Genomic DNA, 27,125 nt, shown 5'->3' on the forward strand with positions numbered 1-27,125 from the left:
TTGCAGCAGCATTCTGAACCAGCTGAAGCTTCCGAATAGTCTTCAAGGACAGACCCACATAGAGGGCATTACAGTAGTCCAATCTGGATGTTACCAACGCATGAGTGACTGAGGCCAGGTCTGACTTCTCCAAGTAGGGTCACAGTTGGCGTACCAGCTGTAGTTGGTAAAAGGCACTTCTGCACACTGCCGCCATCTGCGCCTCCAAGGACAGTGTTGGGCCCAGAAGTTTGCATTCAAATTAGGGTTTGCACAGCAAGGTGTGCAGCCTGTGGCATGCCTCATCCTTTTCCAGGGAACCTTTGCACAAGAGCACAATTCTGAAAAACCCCATGACATAGTACAATTATACAACAGCCTTACGTTGACACAATTTTGTTGGTTCTGCAAGTGCAGTTTCCCTCCGGATGTTGGTCACTGCAGTTATAAATATTGCCCAAGCATCCTGGAGAGTTCTCCCTCCCCACTTCCTTCTAAGGAATCCCCTCATTTCTGAGGTTTCCGCTTTCGAAATTAAACGCTGTCCTGTTTGGCATCTTTCCATGGAAAGATATAATGAACACTGACGAGTCAGCAGTAAAGACAGGTACGAAACTTAGTTCTTGAGAAAAACAAAAGCCAGAGGGGCAGATCTGCAACCAACATTACTAGAGCACTAGGACACTCCCACTCACAGCCTAATTTATTCTAACCTAAAGGTTTTCAAACATCAGTCCCCAGAGGCTGCTAGACTACAATTCCCATCATCCCCTGCAGCCTTTGGGGTCCCACGTTTTGAAACTTACTGTCTTGTAATAAACCAAGATCTGAACCCTCCCTTCAAATTTTAGGTTCAGATCTTAGTTTATTGGAAGGAAGTCAGCCAGAATAAACCGAGATCCTTCGGTTCAGACAACACATTTTAAGGTAGAATGTATTTATTTTTTAATTTACGTTTTCTATCCTGCTCTTCCTCCAAGGAGCCCAGAGCGATGTACTACATACTTCGGTTTCTCCTCACAACAACCCTGTGAAGTAGGCTAGGCTGAGAGAGAAGTGACTGGCCCAGAGTCACCCAGCAAGTCTCATGGCTGAATGGAGATTTGAACTTGGGTCTTCCCGGTCCTAGTCCAGCACTCTAACCACTACACCACACTGGCTCCAAGGCTCCTGTGGGCAGGGAGGCAGGAGCCCATTTCAAGGCACAGTCTGAGTGCTTACATTTGGCTGGAGGGAAGGCAGCAATGAGGCATCCCCTTTGATGCACCTGGCACATTTCTGTGCTGTTGGAGAGTTCTAAATTTGATCCTGGAGGACAGATAATATTGACAGTTCAAAGATCACCAGGGTGGTGACTGTCAGTAGGAGGGAAAGGGGAACGGAAAATTAGAAAGTGGGCCCAGAGGATAAACGAGGAACTAAGGAAAGACCTGCTGCAGCCCTCGCGATTCCAATTTGTACCCGTTTCTTTTGCATCAGAAACTGGTATGCATGCACATGCTCTGTGTGTGTGTGTGAGTGAGTGAGTGAGTGTGAGAGAGGGAGAGATTATGTCATTGTGCAATCCTGTTGGGTGAGGCCAATGGTTTGGATGTCAGTGTCATTCCAGATTCCTTTCTTTGCAGCAATAAGATCTGTGGACATCTTGAGTGGTTCAAAATCTGGACAAATCCAGGGATCTTGGGAGCTGTGTGTTTTCCCATGGAGCAGACATCCAGTTAGAGACTTTATTTCAACTGGAAATCAAAGCATCCGCTTCTGAAAGGTAAGCAATTAGATGTTTCTGTCTGCACCACCAGCTGCAGAGCAAAAAATGTGGGGTCCAAAACAAAACGGTCCCCGTGTTTTGGGAAGCTGGACATCTTCACTGAGACAGTGCATCTGTTGTTCTGTATAAGAAAATGTAAACTTAATGTCGTAGCTTAATTGTGGGCTTTTTCTTGTTAAGAGGCCAATAATTTGGGGAAATGGAGTGTTAAGTTTTGAAGTGTTGATTTCGGATATATAGGGTGAGTGTTATATGGGTGCTATTTCATGAGGAATTCAAAAGTCCAGCCCTGCTAGATGAGTCCCTAAAAGCCCATCTAGTCCAGCGTCCTCCTTCCCATAGAGGCCAGCAGGATGCCCCAATGGAAAGCCCACAAGTAGGGGTGGAAGGCAATAGCCCAAATCCCATTGTTGCCCCATCTGTCAGTGATGCTGTCACAGTTTCTTGCACTGAGCAGAGTGTTGGACTAGATGACCTCTGAGGTCCATTCCAGCTTTAACATTCTATGATTATATGTTGGTCATTGAATGCTGGAATGTTAGAGTTGGAAGGAATCTTGGAGTCTTCAGCCCCTGCCATATACTGAGTCAGACCATTGGTCCATGTAGCTCAGTATTGTCTTCACAGACTGGCAGTGGCTTCTCCAAGGTTGCAGGCAGGAATCTCTCTCAGCCAGATCTTGGAGATGCTGCCAGGGAGGGCACTTGGAACTTCCCAGAGCGGCTCTTCCCAGAGCGGCTCCATCCTGTGGGGAATATCTTGCAGTGCTCACACTTCTAGTTTCCCATTCATTTGTAACCAGGGCAGACCCTGCTTAGCTAAGGGGACAAGTCATGCTTGCTACCACAAGGCCAACTCTCCTCCCTTATCCTGTCTCATAGCCACTGATAGATCCCTTCCATAAAGTTGTCTAGTCCCCTGTTAAAGCCATAAAAGTCTCTGACCCTTGCCACATCTTGTGGCAGTCAGTTCCAAAGGCTAATTCTGCATTTCATGAAGGACTTTCTTTAGTCTCTCCTGAATCTATTGCCAATCAGTTAAATCAGAGGATCCCTAGTTCTGCTTTATGAAAGAAGGAGAAAAACATATCTTTTGGCTAATATCAGACAATTTGATTATCAGTGTGGTCCATTTTGACTTAAATAGTTGAGCCAGCTTCAGGTATGAAGTCAAATTTCATTTCAAACTGAAATGTAAGGACTTGTTGTTGTTGGGTTTTTTGCTGGCTGAGGTAACTCATTTCAAACACTAAAGATGTGACTGGGAAGTCAAAATTTTAATTTGCAATTTGGGTTGTACAGAATGGGTGGTTTAATCGAAAAGCCAGTCTTTGTATGAAGTATGAGGCTTTGTTGAAAATCAGTTGCTAAGATTCATTTTTTTCTTGTATGTTAAACCACCCCCAAAAGTCCAATATTCATTTCTTTTTTAAGGAAAATTTTGTCGTTTGCTGCAAATACATTCACTAATTTTCAAAATATAATCTGCACACTGGGCTGATAATGGATGAGATTTTGAGTCAACACCTATTTATTTATTTAGGTAGTTATACTCTACTTTTCAGCCCTAATGAGCACCTCCAGAGCAGCTACAGAATTATTTTAAATTCAATGATGAAAATAAAAAATAATCAAACAGTAATAAATTACAATGTATTAAACCAGACAGCGGGGGACATGTTGAACACTTGGACTGTGACCTGACAAATTGGGCATTTAAGCAGGTGCTTAAATCTCATCCTGGAATGGGCTATTTTCCTAACATACAGAATTTATTGTGTTGTCAGCTGTTACTCATACCATACCTACAGGAGAAAAGAAGACAACCACCACCAGTGCTATAACTGTTATAGTTTTCCTTAACAAGCACTTCAAAGTTAGCTAATAACAGCAATCTGCACATTTTGAACTAGCTACCAATCACCTTTTCAAAAAAAGAAGTGGTTTTTGCACATATTGATGAAATGGTTACAACTCTAAATACACAATGATATTTTGAAGGCAAGAAGAAGCCAGGATATCAATACAGTATACCCCTCTAGAAAGTCATGCTTGGTGTGGAAAAAGTGGAGAGAGAAATTATTTTCCCTCTCACACAAGACTAGAACCAGGAGTCACCCCATGAAATTGATTGCCAGGAGGTCTAGGACCAACAAACGGAAGTACTTTTTCACACAACACATGATCCACTTGTGGCTCTCTGCCACAGGATGTGGTGACAGCCAACAAACTGGATGGCTTTAAGAAGGGTATGGATAACTTCATGGAGGAGAGGTCTATCAATGGCTACTTAGTCGGAGGGCTGTGGGCCACCTCCAGCCTCAAAGGCAGGAGGCCTCTGAGTACCAGTTGCAGGGGAGTAACGGCAGGAGAGGGGGCACGCCCTCAACTCCTGTCTGCAGCTTCCAGTGCCATCTGGTGGGCCACTGTGCGAAACAGGATGCTGGACTGGATGGGCCTCCTTGGGCTTGATCCAGCAGGGCTGTTCTTAGGTTCTAAAGTCTTCCCTTGCCCCAGGAAAAGGAGAGTCTAGTTTGAGAGCAGAGACTAGACTTCCCTTTGTTGAAGAGATCTGCCCTGGAATTTGCTAAGCCCAGAAATAATTGCGGTAGTCACTAACTGTGGTGCCAAGAAGACATGTGCAGAGTGCCCTTTTTAAAGCCACCACTAAATGCAATCCCCTCGCTGCACTCAGAAGTAAAGAGCAGGGATTCCAGGGCAGATGGAGTATTCTTTGGCTGGGTGGGGGAATCCCTTCATAAATGTAAGTCATGCCACAGCAGGTGTTTCTGATATCTCTTGAGCTCCAGCTGAAGTGCCATAAGATCTGGGTGCCCCCCACCCCCTGCACTCCTAAGGCCAGATCTTAGCAGCCTGCAAAAGCGCCTGCAGACCGATCCGTCTGTGACAGAAGCTGCAAAGGAGCTGCCCCCTCTTTGGGGGGCTGGTTAGGAGAAGGCAGAATAAAGCCAGCTGCAGTACCTTTGCCCCACACATGTGCAGAGTTAGGGTGTCATAGTTGCATCTTCCGATCAGGGTGTACTTTCAGTCTCCACTTTTGCTAAGCTGGTTGTAAACTAAAATTTCTTGGAAACTGTAAAATGCTACAACAGTGATTCTTGTCTCTTTCTGCCTCTCTCCAGGTCTGACTCACCATCCGCATCAAACCACAATGATCAAGGATTACTACGCAGACATTAAATCAATGGATGTGGAGAATGAGGGTGAAATGGATAGCAGGAGAGGTGCATATTTTCTACAATAGTTTTATTCATCTATTCATTTTATTTATTTAATTTGTATTTATTTAACATATTTATATACTCCCACAACTCACATCTCTGGGCGGGTTACAGTAAAACAGCACAAATTATCTATGATACATTTTGAAGTGTTTGTGGATTCATTTGTAGAAAATAAAGTCATACTTCCTGAATACCTACAGATACCAAATTTTGCATAAACAATCCTGCCACTTAAATTAGATGAACGCATTACTTTTTACAGCAGAATATGCTGGGTGAAAGTTTTAGTTCTGCCCCCACCCACCCCCAAAAAATCAGAATAAGCATATTTTAATTGTTGCTGTTCTCCGCAGATTTTTAACACTCAATAATCAGATCAATAGTTCAAAAATGACATCATGTCCAAGAGAAACAGAAGATCTTTCTCAAATTCAATTTACTACGTATGGTAATTATTCAATATAGTGTTTGAAGCTGAAATCTTACAGGTTTCAAACTGTTATTTTACTTTGCTCTTGCAAGCACATTAATTTAAAAAAATCTATTACGTATATTTAATTTCTTGAACTTTCCTGTTTAGTGTAATCTACGCAAAGTGACTTTGCCTGGTCAACAGCAGGCCTCCCCTACTCATTTATAATATTTCTAGGTGTGATAATTATACTATGAATTCATATTGTCAAACAGGTATAAGTGTTTTTCTGTTTTTGCATGCTGCATAGGAAAAAAACAAACAAATTAACTGAAGTTGGTGGGACTGGCGAGATCAGCAGGCTGAAAGGGGCCCCTTGGTGACTGTGCATTTCCCCCAATCCCTTTAGAGTTCCCCCCAGCCCGGTCACAGGGGAGACGTGTCTGCTCGGGCCATCGAGTGGTTCTAATCCTCCTGGGACTTCTTTGTGTCATCACCATAGCAACTGCTGCATTTGGCATCAGTGGTGAGTGGAATGGGGGTGTGGGGATAGGCTGGGCCTGGGAGGTGGGCGTGCGGGTGGAAAAGAGGGGAAGTGAGCTATCCTGCAAGAGTGGGGAACCATCACTGTGCGGGCGAAGTGAGGAGGGCATGCTGGATGATGTGGCCAAGGTGGAAACCGAGAGCAAGTCTGAGAAGCAGGGGTCAGTGTGCAATGCAAGGGGCAATAAAGGAGCCATTCAATTAACGTTGTGGGGACCTTTGTCGAACGGAGCTTACTCCGATCAGGGATGTGGAGAAACTGATGTTTTTCCTTGGGAGGAACTTGCATTGCGAGATAAGACAGCACTTTAAGTGCTGTAAGAAATGCTCCTTCCATTGCCGAAAAGCAGTGCTCAAGAACCCTGGTGTGGAAGCCTCTGAACTGGGTCCTGGGTAGTGTCTGGCACCTGCCAGGGGCCTTGAGACGAATGACTTGTCATCACGGGGAAAGACGCTTGTGTCGAGCTGGCCATGCAGGCAAAAGCACAAGCCGCAAGAGGGGAGGAGTGTGTGTGCGTCAGGCACGGGCCACGAATGCGCTTCTGGGGCAGCAGCGGGCAGCTTCTTTGAGTGTAAACGGAGCCGGGGCTCTGTGCTGCCCAGCAGCCCCCGCGGCGGGCAATCGCCCCCGCCACTCACCTGGCCGCTGGCGGGGGCTCACTTCCGTGGGAGCCAGGTGAGTGGCGGAGGCAGTTGCCTACCACGGGGGCTGCTGGGCGGCACAGAGCACCGGCTCCGTTTACACGTAAAGGAGCTGCCCGCCACCCCACCCCCCGGAGGCGAGTTCACTGCCCGCGCCTGGGGTGTGTGCCCAGGGTACTGGGGTGCCTGGGCAGGCTGCCAATGCTGGCTTGCCCTCTGTCCCTGGTGGCGACCGGCCCCCTTTCAAAACCAACCCTGGCAAGTGGGGCAAGGAGGAGGGCGGGTGGGTAGCAGCCTCCTCTTCTCTCCTTGCCCTTCTTGCCAGTTGCTCAAGGAGAGGCACCCCTTGCAAAGCGTGCAGGTCCCACAGAGCAGCTCCAATGGCAGCAGCAGGGGGGATCTTGCCACCCCAGTGATCTGCTGCTTGGGATGACCGTCTCACCGTGCCTCATGAAAGGGCCGCCACCCTTGGGGGTGTATGTCAATGAGAAAGCTCAAGGAAGTGGATGAGAAAGTAAACAGGGAACTCTCCAGAGGGGGCCAGAAGGCCAGGCCATAGCAGTACAAAAGCAAGAAGTGCTCAAGGCGAGGGTTAGACAGGGAGTGGGGCAGGGCAGGGGGCCCAGGTAGCTCACCTAGTTCTGCCTCTCTCACCCCGCAGGTCGCAGGTTGGGCACTGATCTGGGGGGGATGCAGGACGATCTCAAGAGCCTCAACCGCACAGTCTCCGTGGCATTAGTGGCTCTGAAAAACAAGCGTGAGTAGAGAAAGGATGGCTTCGGGGAGCCAATTCTCCGATACAGCCCAAGGGAATCACCCCCAGGGAAGTAGGAAGAATGGGCTTCCCGTCTAACTGGAATCACTCATTCTGCGGGGAGGGGAGAGAAGCAAAAACGGCTCCCCCTTCAGCAAGGCAAACCTCGTGAGCCGTTCGTTTACAGGCTGCTTGCAAGGACCCGGCTCTGGCTCTGCAGCATCGGAGTCATTACAACGGCCAGAAAGAGCCGTGGTGGGAACAGTCCATGCCTGCACTCTCAGCGGATTGCCGTCCACACAAAAGCTTGCACGGTCTTAAGTCAAGAGGTCTTAACTTGCCACCTAAAAGGCTTGACCTAGAAGGGGCCTCTAGGGAGGGGCTTCCTTCAATGGAGGGCCACCACTGAAGAGACTCTCCGCGCCCTGCATCGCCTCCCTGGGGACAGAGAGTGGTGGTGGCGGCGGGCAGAGGGCGGGGGAGAAAAAGCTCATCAATGGCTTTCCTACCCCTGGGCCTAACCCTTTGGTGTCCATTCCAGAAACAGAGGATCTGAAGAAACTGGTGAAGATTGATCATATGGCGAAAAATCTGACTGAGGCGGTGGAGCACGGTGAGTCAGGGTGGGGGCGCGTGGGGGAAAGCCAGAGATCTGTCAGGAGGACTACACTCAGGTGTTGGGATGGAACATAAGAAGCTGCCATATTCTGAGTCAGACCCTTGGTCCATCTCGCTCAGTATTGTCTTCCCAGACTGGCAGCGGCTTCTCCAAGGCTGCAGGCAAGAGTCTCTCTCAGCCCTCTCTTGGAGATGCTGCCAGGGAGGGAACTTGGAACCTTCTGCTCTCCCCAGAGTGGCTCCATTCCCTGAGGGGAATCTCTTACGGTGCTGCTCACATATCAAGTCTCCCATTCAAATGCAACCAGGGAGGACCCTGCTTAGCTCAAGTCATGCTGGCTACCAGGAGACCAGCTCTCCTCAACTCCAATCTGTTTCACTGGGCAACCTCTGGATATGCCTGGGAGAGTGTCTCCTTCAGCATGATCCCGGCCGCCCAACATTAAGGTCATTCGTCTGGTGGTGACTCAGGATTGGACCTGCTCTGTCGCTGCTCCTGGGCTGTGGAACGCGCACCCTGTGGGTATCCAAGGCTTACGCTCTTTACCATCCTTTGAAAGAGTCCTAGAAGCTCATTCCATGATTTTTAAAAATAATTTTGATTTTTAATTATTGTTAATGGGCTGTTTTATTTGTTTGAGCCTACTTTCCTTAAGGAAAGTAACCCTATGAGATTACCCATCTCCTTGGGGGGGTGCTTGCCCGCACTATCCCCTTCACAATGCCTGGACTGATTTGGACCAAATTTGGTGCAGTTGTAGGGCCACGTACGGTAGGGACACCTCAATGGCATAGTTTGTGGTGATGTCATCCACCCCAATTCAAGATGGCGGACACATGAATGTTTCAGGCGGAAGTGGGCTCACTTGTGAAGAGGGTAATCATTGTGAAAGGAAAGTCGGCAGATTAGTTCTCACCAGAGCTTCTTGTTATTTATGTGAACCGCCTAGAGCCATCTGGGTGAGGTGGAATAAAATTTGTAATAAATAAATATCTATGCGAGAGAGAGAAACGTCTCGGTTTTAGAACTCACCTGTGATGTCAGCCATACCCAATGACCCTTTCCCCCTTTCTCCTGCTGCAGCGAAGTCACAGTACCAGGACCAAATCCTCAAACTCCGGGGCAGCCTCAGGACCTTGAACTGTGACCTGGAGAAGGTGAAACATAACAAAACAGGTCAGGAGTGAGTTGGGAAGAGGCATGCAAGGGGCAGGGGCTATACGAGGGGAGGGGGGGGCAGAGAGGCCCGTTGGTCTGCTTTGATGTCTCTGAGCCCAGTCCTCACCGGGGACTCCTCACAGCTCACTGTGTGCTCCTTCAAACTGAGGTTGAGCGATTGCCCAGGTCCCATCTTCATGTTGTCACCTGGAGACAGGATTGGGCTGGACAAGAGACCCCCGCCCTAAGCAGCAGGCGGGTGGGGGCCACACAGAGTTCTTCTCTCCTTCCAGCTCCTTCCAAGGGAACTGCCTTCCACTGAGTCGGACCCTTGGGCCCTTTGGCTCAGCGTCGTCTTCTACACTGACTGGCAGAGGCAGGGGTCTCTCCCAGCCCCACCCAGGGGATGGGGCCCTCGCTTAGTGGCAGAGCCTCTGCTTGGCTGGCAGAAGGTTCCGGGTTCACTCCTTGGCAGCCCCTCCAGGAAAGACTCCGGCCGGGCACCTTGGAGAAGCTGCTGCCGGTCCGTGCAGACAGTACTGAGCTAGACGGACCAAGGGTCTGACTCAGTATCTGGCAGCTGGTTGCTATCTTCCTATGGAGGTGTTGCTGGGGATTGAACCTGGGACCTGCTGCCTGCAAAGCAGAGGCTCTGCTGCCGCTGAGCGACGGCCTGACCCACCAGGGGAGTTCTCCAGCCATCTGCACCCAACGCTGGGCAGAAGAAGAACCCCCTCTCAGCCCAGCAGATGCGGCTACTACCTTGCTTCCCCCCGACCCCTTTCCTTTTTGCCTCCCAGGCAGCCCAGGGATCTGCTGCCCTAGAGGCTGGACTGCCTTCAGCCGCAGCTGCTACTGGGCCGCCCCTGCAGAGAAGTCCTGGGAAGAAGCCAAAGCCGACTGCCAGGAGAAAGGCTCCCACCTGGCCATCATCACCAGCTATCAAGAGCAAGTCAGTGGCCGGGCTCCCTCCCGTTTCGGCCCGTTTCCTCAGCGGCCAGGAGGAGGGGGTGGCGGGTGGCCCTCCTCCTCCTCCTCCTGCCTACTCCACTGGGGGGGTGGGGGTGGGAATGATGCACCCTGGAGTCGACCAGGCTGCTCACGGGCGGCGCGCTGTGTCCTCCTCTCTCTCCTCCTAGCAATTCGTGTTCCAGCAAACAAAGTCTCGGCACACCTGGATCGGCTTGAGCTTCACCGGTGGCAGCTGGAAGTGGGTGGATGGGAACATCTACACCGTACGCCGAATGTGAGTTCAGGGGCGGCGGCGGCAGCAGCGGCGGCTCCCAGACCCGTCTTGCTCTTTTTTGCCCCCCCCCCCACCGATCGCATTCAGCAGCACATGGCACCTGCTTCTGCCACAGAGCAGCAGCCTCAGGGAAGGCCCAGAGCCAGTGGCGTTTTCCTTGGGAGGGGAGCAGGGAAAGACGGCAGTAGGTAGCCCACTCCACTCATCGCCCCAGAACCTGTCCCCAGTGCTGACTCAGCTCCTGGAGCCTGAGGTGAAGAGTGCCTCTGAGCATGCCAAAGCGCAAACCCCGGGGTGCTTACCCGCCCAGCGCAACGAGGTAGAGCTTCTCAAGCCACAGGGTGCAGCCTCCAACATAGGGACACAGGAAGCTGCCATATACTGAGTCAGAGCATCGGTCCATCTAGCTCAGTAATGTCTACACAGACCGGCAGCAGCTTCTCCAAGGTGGCAGGCAGGAGTCACTCTCAGCCCGATCTTGGAGAGGCTGCCAGGGAGGGAACTGGGAACCTTCTGCCCTTTCCAAAGCGGCTCCATCCCCTGAGGGGAATACCTTACAGTGCAAACACTTCTAGTCTCCCTTTCATATGCAACCAGGGCAGACCCTGCTTAGCGTAAGGGGCCAAGTCATGCTGGCTCCCACCAGACCAGCTCTCCAAGCATGCTTGAGGTCCAGCACCCTTAAGAAACCAAGCCCTTTCCAGACCGCAGCAAGGGTCAAGCCCTAGATAGCCGGGGTCTAGCTGGCTGCACCTCCAGATGGGTCAGGAGCAGGCCCCTGGGCCAAAACAGGCAGGGACTGAGCTCCAGAGCCGCAAACAAGGCTCAGAGGGGCCAGACTCAGGCAGGCGTGTGGTCAGCTGGTGCTGCGGCCTCATGGCAGAGACCAGCAGCTCAGACTGAGGCAGCAGAAGTGCTGAGGCGAGGGCTTTATATATAGGGCCTGGTGTGTTGGGATTGGCCCTTGGGGGTCAGCTGATGGGAGGCGCAGGCAGGCTGGTACTGCAGCCTAGATGGCGCTGTCGGAGCACAGGACTCGGTCCGCCAGGGAATCAGAGTTGGTGCTGTGGGACTGCAGGATCCGGAACCCAGCCCCTGGGGGCCCCGAGTTCGAGATCCTGACTGGCCCCTCCCAGCGTTCCCCCCACCCCCCAATATGTCAAGTTGCCGCTGCATGCCACCCAAAGCAAAATGGTGAGTTGTTGTATTTCATGCCCTTCTTGAGGCAGCGGTTCTCACACTTGGCTCCCCAGCAATGTTCCCTGTGACAGGGATTCCCAGATGTTGTTGTTGACTACAACTCCCATCACCCCCAGCTGCAAGGGCCTGAGGATGATGGGAGTTGTGCTCAACAACATCTGGGAATCCCTGTTGCAAGGAACACCAGTCCCCAGAGGCTGCTGGACTACAACTCTCACCATCAGCTGCCATAGCAGGGGATGATGGGCGTTGTAGTCCAACATCTAGGGGGGACCCAAGTTTGAGAAGCCAGATGCCGGGGATTTGGGGGGACATGACAAGAAGGCCAGCACGGCTTCTCAAGATGTGTCTGTGCTCCTGCACTTCCCTAGCTGTAGGCAACATTTCGTGCCTCTTTGCGATCTCATTTTGACCTCGTTCCAGAGACTGGAAGCCCGGAGAGCCCGACACCTATTCCCCCCGCATGGGCGAGGTGGCGCACTGCGTGCACCTGTATCACGGCGATGGCCTGTGGAGTGACGAACATTGTGCTCGGCGGTACAGCTGGCTGTGTGAGATGGAAGCCAGCTAATAGTGGTGGCGAAGGCGAAGGGTTCCTCTCCATCCTACTCCTGCGATGCTGTGAAGAGGAAGGCAGGACAGAGGGAGGAGGGGAGCCTGCGACACAGCCCCCAGGCATCGGAAGCAAATAAAAATAATGGTTCTGTCAAGAACAGTGGTGCACGCATGGTGATGTTTGGGGTGGGGGAAGCGTTTCGTTCTAGGTGGACCATATTTATTTGTGTATTCCTGGGATCTCCGGACTTGGGTCCTCAGATGTGGCTGGACTACAACTCCCATCACCCACCATCGTGAAGTCCATTGCAGAAGTGGATGATGGGAGTTGTAGTCCAGCCACATGTGGGGACCCAATGCTGAGAAACCCTGGGATACACAATTTATACCCTGCCTTCCTTCCAGGATGGAACACACGCAGCAGGATGAAGAGGCTCCTTGGCAGTGTTCCCTCCAACAGGGATTCCCAGATGTTGCTGACTACAACTCCCATAATCCCCAGAGGCCATTGCAGCTGGGGATGCTGGGAGTTGTACTGAACAAGGTCTAGAAATCCCAGTTAGAGGGAGAGGTGCTCAGCAGCCGTCTCAGAACGGCTTAACTTCAGCAAGGGGTCTGCTGCACGGCACGCTGCCTTCGGAGTACCACGCCCTGGGACCTCGCTGATGACCGCAGCTCTCCATTTGGGCCCATTTGGCCCTGGATTCCCCACTCGGCTGTTGGGAAGCCGATGGCGCTGCTGCTGAGCCGACCTCGCAGGAACAGCCGAAGCAGGGTCAGACTCCAAGGCCCGTTGAGCCATGCAGGCTGTTTCCAGCAGGGGCAGCATGACAGGGACATGGGAAGAAGCTGCCATAGACTGAGTCAGACCATTGGCCCATCTAGCTCAGTACTGTCTGCACAGACTGGCAGCAGCTTCTCCAAGGCTGCAGGCAGGAGTCTCTCCCAGCCCTATCTTGGAGATGCTGCCAGGGAGGGGACTGGGAACCTCCTGCATGCAAGCTGGTAGATGCTCTCCCACTGAGCTACGGCCTCATCCTCTTCCTTACAGCACCCACATGGTCTCCCATCCAAAACACAAACCAAGGCAGGCCCTTCTCAGCACAAAGGACTATTCGTGCTTGCTACTGCAAGACCAGCTGCCCTTCTCTATGCCTCTGTGGAGTCCACAAGAAGAGCCCCAAGCCCACCTCCCTCCCCCAGCCCCACTGCTTGCCTCTCCCCATCATCTTATGTTGACCATGGACCCTCAAGACACATTTATTCATTGAGGCTTTTAATTAGATATGTAGAATCTGTTGATTGTTTTAATGTTGGTTATTTTACTTCAAACCACTCAGAGATGTGCGTTTGGGGCAGGCTTACAAAAAATAAATGAATAAACCATCTGGTATTCAAAGGCATATCATCCTTGAACATGGGAGGTTCCATTGCTGCATTCCGCCTCTGGGAATGTGCCTAATCCATCTGGCTTAATGGACTTCATCACAACAGAGTTCCGCAAGCGAGCTGTGAAGTCCTTTCTTTTTTCTGTCCTGCACCCACTCGCCACAATTTAATGGGATTGTGAAGAGGCTCCTCCTGAATTCCGGATTCAAAAGCTCTTTGCACATGGGAGCAAAGCCCAATTTTAGACAATCTAATGGGGGAGGAGGAAGAGATCGAACAACAGCTATGAGCTGCGGAACCTCCATGTCCAGGGCAGTATACCTGTAGATGTTAGATGCGGGAACATTCAATGGGAGAGGGCTATTCCTTCCAGTTGCCTTTCCCAACGGGACACCTGGCAGGCCAAAACAGGGTACAGGGCGAGGCAGGCTTCGTGGGCAGATCCAGCAGGACTCTTGTGTGGCTCTTAGGAGCTGCGGGGAGAATGAAAAAGGCTGCAAACAAGGTGTAGCCGATTTCCATCGGTTTTTATTTCTACTCGATTGCCAGTCCATAAGGCCTTGGTGAAGTAGGGACCCCTACAGAGAGCACACACACACACCCACCTCAATTCCTCACCCTCCTGCCAGCTGGTGCCGGCTCTCATGTGGGGAGGGGGTGCTGTGGGGGGGCAGGATTCCTAGGCTGCCTGGGGGGGTGCTGGGGGGGACGTGACATCAAGACTCCTGGGCTCTCCAGGGGGAGGGGGGAGGATATCCCGCTCTGGGCACACAGCACCGGCACCTCGACATAGCCCCCCCACCACACACACAGCCCCAGGTGTCCGCGCACCTGATCACAGTGTGGCTCACTGGCCCGGATCCCCCAGCGCCAGTCCCCGCATGGCGTCTGCCTCAAGGCGGAAGGTGTGCCAGCCCTCGGTGGCTGTCAGGTCCACGGCCCCTTTGCTGAGGTAGAAATCGATGGCCGAGCGGTTCCAGTCCAGCACCGCGAACTTCATCTGGGTGCAGCCCTGCTCCAAGCCGATCTGGAGGGCAACCAGGCAGAGGGGTGAGACGGGGGGCTTGAGACTGCTCGGGAAGGGAGTGGGTGGGTAGGTGAAGACAGGGACGTGGCGGTGGCGGTGGTGGCAGTCCACGGGCCCGACCCACACATTGTGGCCACCCACACCATCTTAGGGGACGGATGCTCATAGCGCTATTGGGCAAGTCCACCCCCCCCCCGAAATGGAACGTGGTGGTGGTGGTGGTAACGTTGCGGCTCTTCCGGCTTCCTCTGCGTGATCTTCATCCCCCAAACGGTTTGGATTAATGGCGGCCTGTTTTGCGCAGAGCTGTTATCGCCACCAGAGTCGTATTTGGAGCTACAAGCCTGTAGTTACCAGGGTTTGCATTTCACAGGACTGTGAGATCCCCACTTTGTTTCGCCTGTGTGGCTCACTCAAAGGGCAGGTGGCTTGGGAGGAGGAACTCCTAGGTCAAGTTCAAAGCTCAAGACTGCCGGAGGGCCCCCCCCCCCGCACCTGGCAGTCACACACACACACACACACACACACACACACACACACACACACACACACACACAGACACCCCACATTACTCAACAGACCTGAGTTAATCAAGAGCAGTTCTTTAAACAACAAGCCAAGTATTCTCCCTATGTTGGCACAGCGCATCACTCACAAATATTCTAATAAACAACACAAGAGATACACTTCGATGTGTTCATTTGGCCTCTCCCTGCATGGGGTTTTCCGGGCTTTCCCTAGTGTTTATCCAAGAAAAACTGTACTCTTCTGCAGCTCTTGTCAAAGAAGAAGTTCACTTTTGAAAAGCACAATGGCAGGTCCAATGCTTTGTCCCTTTTGTCTGCCTTTGCAAGGTGTGTTTAACACAAGGCCCTCAGGCAAGAATTTCCCTCTGCCTGGTGAAACCACCGTTGATCCGTGTGTCATCTGGGTCACCTCTGACCCACCACTCCCCCACCCCCATGCCTTGGCCTCGGCCCTTCCATTCTGCCCTGCCTTGATCTCCACCTCCATCCTGGCTTTTCCTAGCCCGGTCTGCCCAGCACTCATGGCTGCCGAGGTCCTGTTCATTTTAGGATTCACTTTTGGCTCCTGGACCCCTGCTCCTGCTTCCCTGCCTTCCCACCCCGGAGAAGAGAAGCCCCAGCAGGTTTCAACGCATTTCTCTTGGAAGGAGTGAGGCAGGACATAACCCCCATATCCTTAAGCTCTCCTTTCTCCCAAGATCCACATCTGTTCCTTTCTCTCTATCCAGCCCCGAGTGAACCTAATTTGACAACTCAAGACAAACCAGCTCTTTGTGAGCTGGAACTTGTCTCTGGAACTTGTCGGTATTGCTATCGTAGTCTCTCTCAGGTACACATTATTGCTTAATCACCATTATTTTTGGCTTTTCTGTACCCCTAAACCCTCAAAAAAACCCTTCCTTTGTTTCTGAACCTCAGCCTCTCCATTCAGTTCTTTGAACACATTCATGATGGGAGTGGGACGGCTCCACTCAAGTTAGCTCACTCCGCCCGCCACAAGCCGAAAACACAGCTCGTTGGGCTCCCACCAAGGCAGCGAAGGAATTGGGGTGGGACTCCCTTGGTGGAGCCCTCGCTGGAGGACATTCCGGCCCGTTTTCGTTTCCATCCCTCTGACAACTCCGATGACCTTTTATGGTCGTTTTGAAAACGGAAGCCATCTTTTAAAACCCCATTGCAGGTTTGGCCACTGCAGGCCCGAGGGTCAGGGCAAGGAAAGCAGCAGGGCACCTGCAATGCCATCACCTCTTGGCCCTCTCTAGGGCTGCAGACTTCCCTCCCACCAGACGCTACTGGCCACCCCAGCTGGGCCATGTATTATGGGGAGCCAGAGTTCACCAGGAGATCCTGCACTGCTCAAGCAGAGGGCTACCATCCTCGCCATCGGCCGGCCCGGGGGCTCTCTGCAGCTCCCTCCCTCTGGAAGGAAGAGTCTGCCCCTGGCCACCAACACCAACCCATGTCTCTAGTGGAGGGACAGACGACTTGAGGCTCTCCAGTTGCTGTTAGACTACAACTCCCATCACCCCCACCACAACCAATGGCAAAACGGCCTTCAAGGGGCAGCCAGGACTCCTGGGTTCTCTCCAGCAAAAACAAACGGTGGCAGGGGGTGATGGGAGTTGCAGTCCAACAGCGTCTGGAGGAGAGCATCCGGTGGGCCACCCCTGCTCTAATGCATGGGACCTACTTGTGGATTTTTAACTGGAAGCTGCTGTGGGAGGCAAATCCTGCCTGAAAAGTGGGGTGCAAACAGAAAGTGATGGTGTGGAATGCGCTCCTTGGGAAGCCAGGGGAATTGAGTGGGGAGAAGGCTGGCTGCTGCTGGGTTCTCAGGTGAGCAAGGAGGTGGGCCCAAGACCGGAGGTCGTGGCTTTGGGGCTGCATCCCCTGCTGCTGAGAAAGGGGCTGGCTGGGCTGATTCCCAGCACCTCCACGGTTCTCCAGCTTGGGTCCCCGGGCGTTGTTGCAACTCCCACCATCCCCACCACTCACCACAGCCCAAGGCCACTCTTGCTGGGAGTGATGGGAGTTGTAGTCCAGGAACGTCTGGGGACCTAAGAGGGAGAATCCCTGAAGGATTTCCACTTCCTGCTAAGCGGAGAGGACCAGGCAAGTCGAGGGGTTAATCAATCAGATGCTCGCTTCCCTCCTTGCACGCGGGGTGATGTTGGGATGGGGAGCACAGAAGCAAAGTGTGGCATACCTCCGCAATGCTGCCCATCAGTTTCTTCCCGATCCCTTTTCCTGCAAGAAGGAAAAAGAAACAGAGAGAGCCCAGCTTAGCAAAAGGACCTGCAAGGGACAGCCAAGATGCCTGGGCTTTCTCTCCGGCCAAAAGGTTCCCACCCCGTTTCCCCTTCCTGGTGGAACCCACCCCAGCATCTTGTCTACAGCCACACTGGATGCAAGAGAGAGAGAGCGAGAGAGAGAGAGAGAGAGAGAGAGCGTGCGTTCTCCACAGAAGCTGACCAGCACCCTCCCAATCACCCATTTCACTCTGAAGCACACATTTGCTTCCACCCACTGGAAGAAGCTGCCTTCTTCCCTTCTCCATCTGAACTCTGTACCCCGAAATTCTGGCATGATGTAGAGATCTTCCATGTAGATATTTCTGCCTTTCCAGGTGCTGTAAGTGAAGAAATAAAGGCCGAAGCCTACGATGGTGTGACCTGCAGGAAAACAGGAAAGGAGAACCGATGCCGTATTCACACATTATGTCCAGCGTAGGAACAGGGACATCGGAAGCTGCCATATACTGAGTCAGACCCTTGGTCCATCTAGCTCAGGACTGTCTACCCAGACTGGCAGCAGCTTCTCCCAGGTTGCAGTCAGGAGTCTCTCTCAGCCCTCACTTGGGGATGCTGCCAGGGAGGGAACTGGGAACTTTCTGCATGCAAGCAGGCAGGTGCTCTTCCCAGAGTGGCCCCAACTCCTGAGAGGTATCTCTTACAGTGCTGACACATGTAGTCTCCCATACAAATGCAAACCACGGCAGACCCTGCTTAGCAAAGCGGACAAGTCATGCTTGCTACCACACAGGTTCACGCATTATGCTGCACACCCTGGCAGCAGTAGCCTTCCAGCCCGGGCCATGCATTTGAGGGGCCTGTACCCAGGTTCACTTTGAAAACCAACGCAGGTACAGTCATTCACACAAACACATGTTCAAGCGTACAGACATCTGTACACTCATGCAACAGAAGAGGGATGCAACATATGAGAGCAGAACACGGCAGCGTGCCCAGCAGCTACCGTATTCACTACCCCAATGTCTGGATAGGGATTGAATCGGGTTTGAAATCAGTTTGACTCTATCAGTTTGACTCTGTGTGCCCAGGGGAGCCTAGGGACACACACACACACACACACTCCACTTCTGGAAGCGGCAGGGGCAGCATGTGCAGAGCAATCCTCGGGATGTCTACGTGGATGGAAGGCCCACTGAGCTCAAGGGGATTTTCTCCCAAGTAAGAGGGCTTAGGACTAGGAGGGCAGCCATACTCCTCTCTGGACCAGGGAGCCCTGGAAACTCAAGGCAGATTGCAATCTCAGCTGCCTTTGCAAGTGCACCAGTGAAGTGTCACTAGAGGCATGTCCACAGAAGGCAGCCAGTCTGGAGATATCCTGCATCCGGTTCCCGCCGCAGGCAGCCTCTGCCGGCCCCCTGCCCCAGTCCGTAACCCCCAGCTGACTCCCATCAAGGAGGATTCTGTCAAAGGCCCCATCAGGGGACCTCTTAACAACCTCAGAGGAGCCTTGCTAGATCAGGTCCAAGGCCTCTCTAGCCCAGCATCCTGCTTCCCAATTGGCCAGCCAAAGCATGGCAGCACTAATGGCTCTCTCCTCAGACACCTAGACTGCTGCTGTGCATGGAAGTTCTACTTAGTCACTTATTAGTGACTAATAACCATTGACATTGGTTTCACTAATAACCATTGGTTTCTTCGCCAAGTGTTGGAAAGGGTGTGGGTCAGGAATATCACTCACCACCTTTACTTCGGCACTCGGGGGGCACCTCGGCCACCACACATTTATAGAAGGGGTCCGGGCCAAAACCATCTTCACAAAGTTCTGTGGAGGGATGGAAAGAGGCACAAGAAATAAGAACAGCCCTGCTGGATCAGGCCCAAGGAGGCCCATCTAGTCCAGCATCCTGTTTCACACACCGTGGCCCACCAGATGCTGCTGGAAGCCTACAGGAAGGAGTTGAGGGCAGGCCCTCTCTCCTGCTGCTGGGACTCCCCTGCAACTGGTACTCAGAGGCATCCTGAGTTGGTGGCCTATAACCCTCCAACTAGAAAACCTTGATAGACTTCTCCTCCATGAATTGATCTAAATCTCTCTTAGGCTGTCGGCAATAACCACATCTTGTGGCAGAGAATCCCATTGGTTAATTATGTGTTGTTTGAAAAAGTAATTCCTTTTCTTAGCCCTAAATTTCTTGGCTATCAATTTTGTGGGATGGCCCCTGGTTCTAGTGTTATGCGAAAGAGAGAAGAATGTCTCTCTATCCACTTTCTCCACCCCATGCATGATTTTATAGCCCTCTGTCATCTCTCCCCACAGTCGTCTTTTTTCTAGCCCCGGGTGTTAGCCTTGCCTCATAAGAAAGGTACTCTAGGCCCCTGGCCATCTGGGTTGCCCTCTTCTGCACCTTTTCCAGTTCTACAATGTCCGTTTTTAGTTGTGGGGACCAGAACTGTACTCAGTACTCCAGGTGAGGCCGCACCATCGTTTTGTATAAGAGCATTATAATATTAGCCGTTTTATTTTCAACCCCCTTCCTAATGATCCCTAGCATGGGATTAGCCTTTTTCACAGCTGCCGCACACTGAGTCGACACTTTCAATCAGCTGTCCACCACGACCCCAAGATCCCTCTCCGGGTCAGTCACCGACAGCTCAGATTCCATCAGTGTATGAGTGAAATTGGGCTTTTTTGTCCCAATGTGCATCTCCCAATGTGCATCAATGAAGAGAGGGGAATCAAAGAGGAGGAGAGAAGCAGGGAAGCAAGCAGGGAGCAGGACAGAAGCGAAACCCTGGAAAAGTACAAGCCGGAGAGACAAAGAATACCTTGAAGTACAGCTGTTTTTCGCCCCCAGTCTTTTCTGAAGGGAAGAGTGCTGCTTTCTCAGAAACAGACAAGGCTGTTGGATCTTCCGCTGTCTTGCATTACCCACCCCTTCCTCTGCTGCCTGTCTCCCCTGTGTTGAATTTTAAATTGGAAGCCCGTTGGGGCAGGGGCCTGACATTTTGAATTCAGGCACACTGATGGCACTACGAGGAATACATCTATTATCTATTTTGAAGAATTCGTTTTTGTTTGTTCATTTCTTTGTGCAAAGTAGAGTCATACATCCCAATGACTTACAGACATCAAATTTTGCATATACAATCCTGCACTACTTTTAAAACTGGGATATGTATGGTGCAAATTTATTTTTTTGGGGGGGTATTTTTTAGAAGAAATTCTGAATATCATACTTCCCAGTGATCAGATTGATTGACTGATTGATTAAGTGCCGTCAAGTCGATGTCGACTCTTAGCGACCCAGTGATCTACGGATACCAAATTTTGCATAAACAATGCTGCCACTTAAATTAGTGGAATGCTTTACTTTTTATACCAGAATATGCTGGGTGAATGGCTCAAATAATTATTTTTGTATTTTTAAAGAAGAAAATTTATAATCATCCTATTTTAACTGTGATTGTTCTCAACAGATTTTTAATCAGATCAATAATTGTTGTGAACCGCCCTGAGACCTTGGGTTAGGGCGGTGTAGAAATGTGTTAAATAAATAAATAAATAAATAAATAAATAAATAATTCCAAAATGACATCATCTCCAAGAGAAGCAGAAGATCTTTTTCCGATTCAAATTTACTATGATTCAGTTTTACTATATATGATAATTAGTCCGTAAAATGAATGTTTGCAGTTGAAATGTTACAAATTTCAAACTGTTATTTAATTTCCCTTTTGCAAGCACATTGATATACAATTCTATGACATGTAAAGGTGGACTTCGAAGAGCGGTTTCGTCCATTCACAATTGTTTACCAATTTTGTTATCACGGGTGTTGGGGGTGGTTTCAGTTATTTGCCGTTTCCGACCCATTCAACTAAACTGGCACACAGTTTAAATCTCCACTCTCCCCACTTCTCAGCTGGTGAGCAGGGAGATTTAAAAGAGCAGCACAGCCAGAGGAACATAGCCTGCTCCATCCACTCTCACCTCTCCCACATCTTCAAATCTCCCTCTGCACATCGGCTGAGAAGCAGGGTAGTGGCTCTTTAAACCTCCTCGTGCCTCCCTGCACTTATCAGCTGATGTGTGGGTTCCCCCCCCCCGCCCCGCACATTGCAAGTTTAAATTGGGTTAGGTTTAAATCTCTAGGGTTGCCCTAGAGCCCTGGAACACGCTCCCCAATGAAATCAGAGCCTCCACATCTCTGGCTGTTTTTAAATGCACCTATTTGATCAGGCTTTCAGTTTATTACATTAAGTTTTATTGTTGGTTATTTTAATTTGTCTTATAGGATTTAAGGTTTTAATTGTTGCTGGGTTTTAACTGTAAAGCGCCCAGAGATTTTATATGAGGTGGTATATAAATACAATAAATAAATTAATAACACAGCTGACGTGTGGAGAGGTTTAAAGTTGAAATAGCCCCATCCACTCTTGTTGTGAGAGTGAGTTGTTTAGTGAAGGAACCTGAACCCATTTTGAGGGGCTAGTTTAAGCACTCCAGTATCACGGTTTCCGTGAACATTACCTCGGCTGCCTGGATTTCATTTCTGGAACTTTCCTAGCGGTATAATCCTCGCAAAACAACTTTGCCCAGTCAACGAAGGGCTTCATCTACTCAACATAGTTACTTCTGCTCTTAGCAAGTCAAGGCAGTCGAACTGCCTCTTCATGAAGACTGGGGGTCAGAGGCCCTGTTCTGGTGCCGTCACCTCCAGAGGTGCAGGGGGTGGTTATTGGAAGCAGGGCCTTTTCAATGGTAGCCCCCCAGGTGTGGGTCACTCTACCCAGTGAGACCCATCTTCTGCCTCCTTGGTTGCCTTTTAAAAAGCTTGATATAATGGCCGGGGGGGGAGATGAAAAATCATCACCAGGGGTTGGGTCTCACCTTGTTCGCTGATTTTTACCTGCTCGGATAGATGCTCAAACTCTGCCAGTTCCTGAGGAGAGACGGGAGACACCATCAGCAACAGGTGACAAAATTCCCAGCCCAATTTCTCCCTCCAGATCCAAAAATTGCACCTGAGCCCCAGAATGTTGTGTGAATGCTCCTCCAAACCCTCAAAAAGTGCTCTCGAAGAAACTCTCTTGAGAGACACCCTCCCGTTATCCCCTGTCCTATCTGGTCAGCGGCCCATTTGTGGGGGTGGGGGCATCATGGACGCTTGCTAAAAAGCAGGAGGAGAACCTGGCTGGCTGGCTGGCTGGCAGGAGATTCCGGGTGGGGAAAAGGGAGCAGGAATACAACACGGTGTAGTGGTTAGAGTGCTGGACTAGGACCAGGGAGACCTGAGTTCAAATCCCCATTCAGCCATGAGACTTGCTGGGTGACTCTAGGCCAGTCGCTTCTCTCTCAGCCTAGCCTACTTCACAGGGTTGTTGTGAAAGAGAAACTTAAGTATGTAGTGCACCGCTCTGAGCTCCTTGGAGGAAGAGCAGGATATAAATGTAAAAATAATAATAATTTTTATACCGCTTTTCAACAAAAGTTCCCACATAGATATAAATAAATAAATAAAACGGCTCCCCAAAAGGCTCACAACCTCAAAAAGAAACATAAGCTAGACATTAGCAGCAGCCACTGGAGGGATGCTGTTCTGGGGATGGAGAGGGCCAGTTGCTCTCCCGCTGCTAAACAAAGAGAATCGCCACTTCAGAAAGGTGCCGATTCACTTGTGGAACTGGCTGCCACAAGATGTGGCAAAAACCACTAGCTTTAAAAAGGGATTTGCCATGGATGAGAAAGGAGGAGGAGGAAGAGGGCAGATATTAGCCATGATGGTTAAATTGAACCTCCATGTTCAGACGCAGCCTACCTCTGACTATCAGCTGCTGAGAGGGGGCAAGCAGCCATGAAGGCTGCTACCTCCATGCACTAGTGTTTGAAGCTGGTCTTATAGAAGAAGACTCTTAATAGGCGTTTATGCTGCATATAAAGGCACAGGAGTTCAGTGACAAAGTAGCAAACACTGCAGGGGACCTTCTGCAGCACCTTAAGGATGGAAGGTTGTGGGGGGGGGTTGTTGGCAGATGCTTCTTGTGGGCGAGAGCCCACCGACAGATGCACGGACTGGTGTCTTCCGCTGGCAGATTATGCACACTCTACAGTATACACACACACTTGTGAGGGTACTCACATGGACAGCCAGGGAAACACACACATGGCTCCTAGAACAAATCCATCCAGAACTTTCACTCGAGGTGCAAATGACCAGGCTCAAACTAGCATACTTGGGACACATTATGTGAAGACCCAGCTCCCTTGAGGAGTCCAGAATGCTGGGGAAAGTGGAAGGCAAGAGAAGAAGAGGACGGCCAGCAGCAAGGCAGATGGACTCGATGGCGACAGCCACGAATGCACCACGGAGAGACCTTCAAGGCCAAGTGGGAGACAGATCAGCCTGGAGAGAATCTATTGATGTGGTCTCGCTCAGAGTGCAGTCGGCACTTAATCAAGCGATCAGTCAACCAGCATGCACGCTCTGCACTTGAATACAGAGGCAAGAGGCCAAAGGCCATGGAAGTGTCCGAGGAGTGCAGCCTTGTTTGGGAAGATCAGCCGAGGGAGAGGGGCTCAGTCTGGGGGGTGGCAAAATCAACAGCGAGCCTCTGGAGGCGCCTAAAAGCCGGCTGGCCTCTCTGTACTGTGGCATCAGCTGCCGCCTCCCCCGCCGTAAGAAATGCCCGGGGTCCCTGCCAAGGGGCATGCCTGGGTGCACTCCCCGGGGCCATTCTCCTTGGAGTGTTTCGTGCCATCAGGGTCATCAGGGTCAACTGGGTCATCATCCCCAGTTGACAAACCGGAGGGACACGAGGAGCCGGGCCAGAAGCCCAGCAGCGGGCGCCACAATTCCAGCTCCAGCTGCCTGAGCCTGCCAGAGAAACCCGACTGCAGCGGCAGGCAGGCCACCCACAATGTATGGAGCAGAGGGAACCTGGACCTCGGTCCAGCCTAAAATAGACTGGTCCAGCCCTTCCAGGCCGGAGCACAGCAGGCCGAGAGGATAGGATCACCCTGCGCGCTTCTTCCCACTTTGGATGCCAGATGCGCTGTGCGCGGGGGGCCTCTTTCGGCGGGGGGTGGTGACTGAGCTCCTCGCCCTACTGACCGCAGCCCTCTGCATGTGCCTAAGAACCTTAGAGCAGCCCTGCTGGATCAGGCCCAGGAAGGCCCATCTAGTCCAGCACCTTGTTTCGCACAGTGGCCCACCAGATGCCTCTGGGGAGCCCACAGGCAGGAGTTCAGGGCATGCCCTCTCTCCTCCTGTCACTCCCCTGCAATGCAACTGGAACTCAGAGGCATCCTGCCTTTGAGGCTGGAGGTGGCCTGTAGCCCTCAGACTAGTAGCCGTTGATAGACCTCTCCTCCATGAAGTCATCCAAACCCCTCTTAACGCCATCCAGGCTGTTGGCTGTCACCACATGCAGTGGCAGAGAGTTCCACAAGTGGATCACGCGTTGTGTGAAAAAGTACTTCCGTCCGTTGGTCCTAGACCTCCTGGCAATCAATTTCATGGAGTGACCCCTGGTTCTAGCGTTGTGTGAGAGATGTGGCTGGGAAGCCAGCAAGTGCCAGGGGGTGCTGCTAGCTTCAGGGCAGAGTAAGGGCGCCCAGGATGGCAGGCGGGGTCGTGCCGCCGGGGCTGCGCCCCTCCCGCCCCAGGCTTTGGAGTCTTCTGGTTGCCAGCGGCGAAGAGGGTTCCCCAAGCCGGCCCGGCGGCGGCTCCGCCTTCCACAGAGCGGGGGATGGGGAGGGAAGAGGACAGGAGAAGCCCAACAGGTGGTGATGCTGCACCGCTTGAATGCCTGCCTGCCTGCCTGCCTGCCTGCTGCTTGGTGAGGGAGGGGCGCTGCTGCTGCTCTTCGCCTACCCGAATCAAGCGCGCGATCTCCGCGCAGTCCTCGGCTCTGCACGGCCGGACCGTCACCGGGAGCGGGGCAGCGGCAGCTGCTTCGGCGGCGGCCATGGCGGGCGAGGGGAGGGAGGCAGCGCCGCCGCGGCCTGGCTCGGGGGGAGGTGGCCAAAGGAGGGCGGACTCGGAGGGCGGCAGCTCGACCAAGGAGGGCAGCACCTGCGCGCCCGCCTTGCCCTCCTGGCCGGGAAGCCGCCGCCGCCGCCGCTGCAGAGGGCGCGCCAGAGAGGAGCCCGCCCGCCCGCCCGCCCGCCGGGCAGGAGGCGCTGGAGCCAGCGGGGTGTGTCGACGCTCCTTCAAGCACGACGAGGAGTCCCCGGTCGCTGGCCGGCCAGAGGGCGCGGCGAGGAGGGCCCGGCGGTGAGGCTGCTGCTGCTGCATCAGATTGGGGGCCTCCCGTCGCTGTCGACTCCTGGCCGCCACTGCCAGAGAGGTGCCCTGTGGTTGTCCCTCCCTGGGAGCAGGCAAGAGGGCTTTGCCCTGGCCTCCTCCCGCGCAACGTGAGAGGGTGAGGCCTTCCAGCACTTCCCTATAGCGCTGCTGCCCGCCTGATATCGCTGGCTATGAATATAGATATATGTATTTCCTAGGCACAGTCTGGGAAGCGCCCGACACCACCGGCGGTGGGGACTGGAACAAACAGCCTCTTGCACGCTAGGCAAGCTGCTTCCCACTGCACTGATGCATTGGTTGGTTGGGTAAGTGCCCTTCTCTTAGCGACCACGTGGAGAGATTCTCTCCAGGCTGATCTGTCTCCCACTTGGCCTTGAAGGTCTCTCCGTGGTGCATTCGTGGCTGTCGCCATCGAGTCCATCCACGCTGTTGCTGGCCGTCCTCTTCTTCTCTTGCCTTCCGCTTTCCCCAGCATTATGGACTTCTCAAGGCAGCTGGATTTTCACATAATGTGTCCAAAGTATGCTAGTTTGAGCCTGGGCATTTGTGCCTCAAGGGGAAATTCTGTATTCCATTTGTTTGTTTTCCTGGCTGTCCATGGTCTCCTCAAAAGTCTTCTACAGCACCAACGTTCAAAAGCCTCAATACTTTTTCTATCTTGCTTCAAAGTCCAGCTTTCGCATCCATAGAGTGTCACTGGAAAAACCATTGTCTGAACAACTCTAATCTTTGTACATGTAGACACATCACAGCATCTAAATATCATTTCCAAGGCTTTCATTGCAACCCTGCCAAGTGCTAGTCTGCAGTGTATTTCTTGACGGCTGGATCCTTTACTGTTGATGGTTGATCCTAACATCAGAAGCTATCCACCACTTCAATGTCTTCACTGTCGATTCTGGTTGCTGTACCCATTGTCATAAGTTTAGGCTTCTTTACATTTAATTGTAGTCACATTTTTTCACTGTGCTCCTTGACTTTCATTACTAGAGCTTGCGACCATCTGCATTCTCAGCTTTCAGAGTGGTGTCATCAGCGTAGCGCAGGCTATTGATGTTTCTTCCTCCAACTTTAGAACCACGCTCATCTTCTTCCCATTCAGCTTCTCTCAGCATACGTTCAGCATATACATTGAATAAATACAGATAAAGTATACAGCCTTGTCTTACTCCTTTGCCAATCTGGAACCAGTCTGTTTCACCATGTTCGCCTTCCTGCCCTGTGTGTAGGTTTCTCATGAGAACAATGAGATGTTCTGGGACGCCCATTTTCCTAAGGATATTCCACAACTTGACATGGTGGATGAAATAGAAGGTTTTTCTGTGGTCAATAAAGGACATATTGACTTCTTTTTGGTATGCTTTGGCTTTCTCAACTATCCAGCATGCATCCGCAATGATGTCTCTTGTTCCTCAGCGTTTTCTGAAACCAGCTTGAACATCCGGCATTCCCCTTTCCACATAGGGCTCTAATCTGCGTTGGATGATCCTGAGCATTATTT

General features: G+C 51.9%; 2 protein-coding genes across 6 annotated transcripts; one reads left to right on the forward strand and one right to left on the reverse strand.

Annotated features, from left to right (window-relative positions):
* Positions 1–1,326: 1,326 nt before the first annotated feature.
* Positions 1,327–13,513, forward strand: LOC128331793 (asialoglycoprotein receptor 1-like). Of its 2 annotated transcripts, none has more exons than XM_053265684.1 (10): positions 1,327–1,464; positions 1,605–1,744; positions 4,890–4,991; positions 5,813–5,929; positions 7,250–7,345; positions 7,884–7,955; positions 9,045–9,137; positions 9,920–10,071; positions 10,259–10,365; positions 11,989–13,513. In XM_053265684.1, the coding sequence occupies exons 3-10, from the start codon at positions 4,919–4,921 to the stop codon at positions 12,134–12,136; spliced, it is 858 nt and encodes a 285-aa protein (XP_053121659.1). In that variant the 5' UTR covers positions 1,327–1,464; positions 1,605–1,744; positions 4,890–4,918; the 3' UTR covers positions 12,137–13,513. The 2 variants fall into 2 exon arrangements, with proteins under 2 accessions (XP_053121659.1, XP_053121660.1); XM_053265685.1 differs by having other exon boundaries at positions 7,890–7,955.
* LOC128331792 (thialysine N-epsilon-acetyltransferase-like) lies at positions 13,380–25,899 on the reverse strand. Of its 4 annotated transcripts, none has more exons than XR_008310429.1 (7): positions 25,190–25,899; positions 22,207–22,258; positions 19,054–19,137; positions 17,591–17,735; positions 17,270–17,310; positions 14,341–14,536; positions 13,380–13,982 (listed from the first exon to the last, which is right to left on the reverse strand). XR_008310429.1 is itself a non-coding variant. In XM_053265682.1 (7 exons), exons 1-6 carry the CDS (start codon positions 25,610–25,612, stop codon positions 14,357–14,359), a joined length of 882 nt encoding a protein of 293 aa, XP_053121657.1. In that variant the 5' UTR covers positions 25,613–25,899; the 3' UTR covers positions 13,380–13,982; positions 14,341–14,356. The 4 variants fall into 4 exon arrangements, 3 of the variants coding, with proteins under 3 accessions (XP_053121657.1, XP_053121656.1, XP_053121658.1); XM_053265682.1 differs by having other exon boundaries at positions 17,634–17,735; XM_053265681.1 differs by having other exon boundaries at positions 13,380–14,536; positions 17,634–17,735.
* Between the last annotated feature and the right edge of the window lie 1,226 nt (positions 25,900–27,125).

The sequence above is a fragment of the Hemicordylus capensis genome, chromosome 6, assembly GCF_027244095.1.
Source record: "Hemicordylus capensis ecotype Gifberg chromosome 6, rHemCap1.1.pri, whole genome shotgun sequence".
NCBI classification, from domain to species: domain Eukaryota; kingdom Metazoa; phylum Chordata; class Lepidosauria; order Squamata; family Cordylidae; genus Hemicordylus; species Hemicordylus capensis.